This window comes from Diaphorina citri, unplaced genomic scaffold (genome assembly GCF_000475195.1).
Source record: "Diaphorina citri unplaced genomic scaffold, Diaci psyllid genome assembly version 1.1 scaffold4506, whole genome shotgun sequence".
NCBI lineage: Eukaryota > Metazoa > Arthropoda > Insecta > Hemiptera > Psyllidae > Diaphorina > Diaphorina citri.
The window spans coordinates 13,919-17,558 of NW_007381904.1; the positions used below are offsets into that span (position 1 = coordinate 13,919).

The window sequence follows — 3,640 nt, forward strand, 5'->3', positions numbered from 1 at the left end:
GGAAGCATCTCTAGCCTAAGGGACGATTCATTTGAAAATTTTAAGTCCCGTATAAATCCATTCTGATTCCATACATTTGTACATTAGGCCTTGAGGACTTATATGGTCTCATCAAGGCCCTCTATCTGCCGCTTTTTAGCGCCGTTAAGAAAAAAGTATATGAGTAAGTGAGTAGCCTATCCTTGAACCAAAGAAAAGTGGGTAAACACAAAAACACCCCCTAATAATCTTCAAATATAAATTCATCAAAATTCATGTGATCACACAGCAGTACAAGGTCGGTATCAAGGACGAAATAATTAATATATAATTAGGAAAGGTATTCTTTATTAATTTTGTTGCCAAAAACAAAATAATCATCAAAACCATTATAAATTATTTTAAATTATAGATATTAATATTATGAGCCAAAAAGAATATTTGAATTGTAAAGAGTAATTAAAATTCATAATTCTAAACAAAAGCAGCAATTCCTCGCAAGGTGTAAGGTTATCTTACAATCCCCGCTGACCCTGCGGTGTGTCTCTCAACATGTGGATGTTGTGCCACGCGAAGTAAGCTACAAAGGTGTTTCGAAAACTGAGGGGTCTAACTCATATCTGCGTCCCTTCACAAAAAAGAGGGGGTTTTGGAAAAAAGAAGGTTCAATATTTTTTGTATATTTTATCTTTCACTTTTTCATGGTTAAAATGTAAACGAGGCGCGGGCATTAGCACGCGCCCAAGACGGGGAGCGCCGCGAGCCCAGGCAACAAAAACATGTGTCTATTTAAGTATCTTAAATTTGTGAAAAGAACGAGAGGTTATGAATTTTGATTATTACTGGATTCCGCAGGCATGATTAATATTTAGTTATTAGCATAAAATAACAGAAACTTTCAACCAAGTTTAACACCGCAAACTCGTTGATAAGATTTCGTTTGAATTTCAGTGCAGGGCAAACTATAAGTGATTTTTTTCCTTTTATATTAAGAGTAATCTTATATGTCAGTTGCGTTTGTCCATTTAACATTGAAGAGAAGGTCTATTTGAAGTGCGTAGGGTCCATCGTGTTTGGGTTGTAAGTTTCGTGTATTTATAATAGTTTATGTGTTATTGTGTGAAATATGCGCGTCGGCGCAGTTTATTCTGTCATCTGTTGATCTTTATAAATGTAGTTTCTTAAACATCGTACATCTCTTTATCTTTTTTTTCCATTCGTTCTTTATTCAAAGGAAGGTTTACTTAATCGCCCATTGGTCTTGACCCTCCTTTAAAGTAAACCCGTCAGGGAACGCCAAATCTCTTGAAAAAACGCATGCAGTTTTAATAATATGTACTTTTCAAAAAGATTTTTTCTCAACAGACTTAAATGAGGTTTGAAAACACCATTGATAATACCAATTTTACACTCGTCAAAATCTCTCTCATAACATCTTTAAAACTTTAAGGTCCCCTATTCCTCTTAACAGAATTCTTTAAATTTTATACTCGTTCCTACTTGGTAGCTTTAAACATACCTAAATCCCTTCTTTCTTTTTACCAGTCGCCATTAGAGAAACGTTATCAAGTGAGAAAAACCTGCCGAATCGGTTCGTGTAAAAATACACAGGCGTGCTTACTGGAACTTGGCCTGGCGCACTGCCGTGCGCTCAGATATTTGCACTCTGCACATACCTAAATATCAGGAATGCTCTTGAAGTAACCAGTGTAACCACAGATTCTTTATTTTTTTACCAACATACTCGTGCTTACTACTTAAATTAATTTTAGTTTTTATGACTACCTTCCTACGAAAAATCTTAATTTTACCTTAAGGAAATATTTGTACAGGATTACAACTAATTTTAAATTCTTTATGACATAACTTCAAAATAAATCGGTTTTTGTTTCAAGCTAGAAAATAAAAGATCGAATAGGTACCCTGTTCTACTGTTTTACAAGCCGGAATTAAGCTCAAGTCCTAAATTTAATGAAAGGCAGAAGAAAGCAAAAAACAAAGCTACGAAATAATTGATCGCATTTTCTGAAACCTTTTGACCCACTCATTTCTAAAATAATAGTCATACTTATTTTTTTGGGACCCTAGTCTGATTTATGTTAAAAAGTTACTATTTCTGATGCTAGATGTCAGCTCCCATGGCGCAGTGGTCACTGCGCTCGCCTTGCACGCAGGAGACCCGGGTTCGATTCCCGGCGGGGTCAAGAAATTTGTATTTATTATGCAAATGATTGATTCCGTGACTGGCTGTTGCGGGCCCACTCAGCCTTGTGAGGAAAATGAGTAGCTATGTAACATAATGCGCAAAGCGACCGGTGCCAGCATGGTAGGTAAATATTGGAACGGGTCAACGGGGACATTTTTATCAGCTTCTTATGGGAAAACCTCTGAGTATCGGACACTCCCAAAGCGGACAATCCTACTGAGACATAAACAAAAGTACTATTTAGGACTATTGAGATATTGGGAAAATCCTACAATGCTGCAGTGAGCACCACAGTTGTGACATAACAACACAAACTGCAGATTAGGACCCAATCAAAATGAGCCAATCAGAAATCACCCTATACCTGTAACAATTATTCCGTAATATCCGTGTAAAAACTCTATTTAGCTGGATTCGTAAAAGTTACCTTTAGGGTTGTTCGTCCCTACACCTGAGTTTAGGAGTGGGACTTTTTACTTTCCTTATCCTATAGGAAGGAAAGTAATGTAATCGGGTCAAATTTTCAATGGTCAGATTTTAGTGCCAAAACACGTTTAAAGAGTGGTCGGAGAGGAATTCTATCAACAATGGAGCAACGTAAGTAACCGCCAACTCTGCTGCGTTTCGAGGCTAGAATCCTCCGGATGTATTTTTGCTTTTGAGATTTTGATGTGATTAATTAATCCCAGTAGCACTATGAGCATAAGAAACAATGTTCTTTTTTTTTAAAAAAAAAAAAGAGGTTTGACAGAAGGAACTGTAACTGCTAAGGTCTTATCGTCCCGAAATCGAAGAGAGAAGGAAGACAGGATAGGAGAAAGCCAGGTATATGTATTTGGAAAAATCCTACAATGCTGCAGTGAGCACTGAATTCCTAATACGATTGTATTTTGTGTTCCTCAGGTTTACTGAGTGCTGGAGCAATGGGATTCTGGCATGGAGTGGAATACTACGAGAGAGAAAGAGTGGTCGGAGAGGAATTCTATCAACAATGGAGCAACGTAAGTAACCGCCAACCCTACTGGGTATCGGGGCTAGAATCCTCCCGGATGCATTTTTGCTTTTGGGATTTTGATGTGATTAATTAATCCCAGTAGCACTATGAGCATAAGAAATAATGTCCTTTTTTTCTTTTTTTAAGAGCTTTGATAGAGGGAACTGTAACTGCTAAGGTCTTATCGTCCCGAAATCGAAGAGAGAAGGAAGACAGGATAGGAGAAAGCCAGCCGTTCCGAGAACGAGCATTATCAGTCTTATCGTCCCGAAATCGAAGAGAGAAGGAAGACAGGATAGGAGGAAAGCCAGCCGTTCCGAGAACGAACATTATCTCCGCCCCGGGCGGGAATCGAACCCGCGGCCTAGCGCATACAGAGTAGACGCACTACCAACTAAGCTAACTAGGCTGGCTGTGTCCCTTTACTTGCGAAGACGAGCACCGATCCCCTCACTTGATAA

General features: G+C 38.4%; 1 protein-coding gene across 1 annotated transcript in view; it reads left to right on the plus strand.

Annotated features, from left to right (window-relative positions):
• LOC103521091 overlaps nt 1-3,244 on the plus strand; it is a gene marked incomplete at both ends in the record, with an annotated part of 13,108 nt that extends 9,864 nt beyond the window's left edge. Inside the window, one exon of the mRNA XM_008486195.3 lies at nt 3,089-3,244. Coding sequence (XP_008484417.3) covers nt 3,089-3,244 — 156 coding nt within the window. The remainder of the gene's footprint in view (nt 1-3,088) is intronic.
• Between the last annotated feature and the right edge of the window lie 396 nt (nt 3,245-3,640).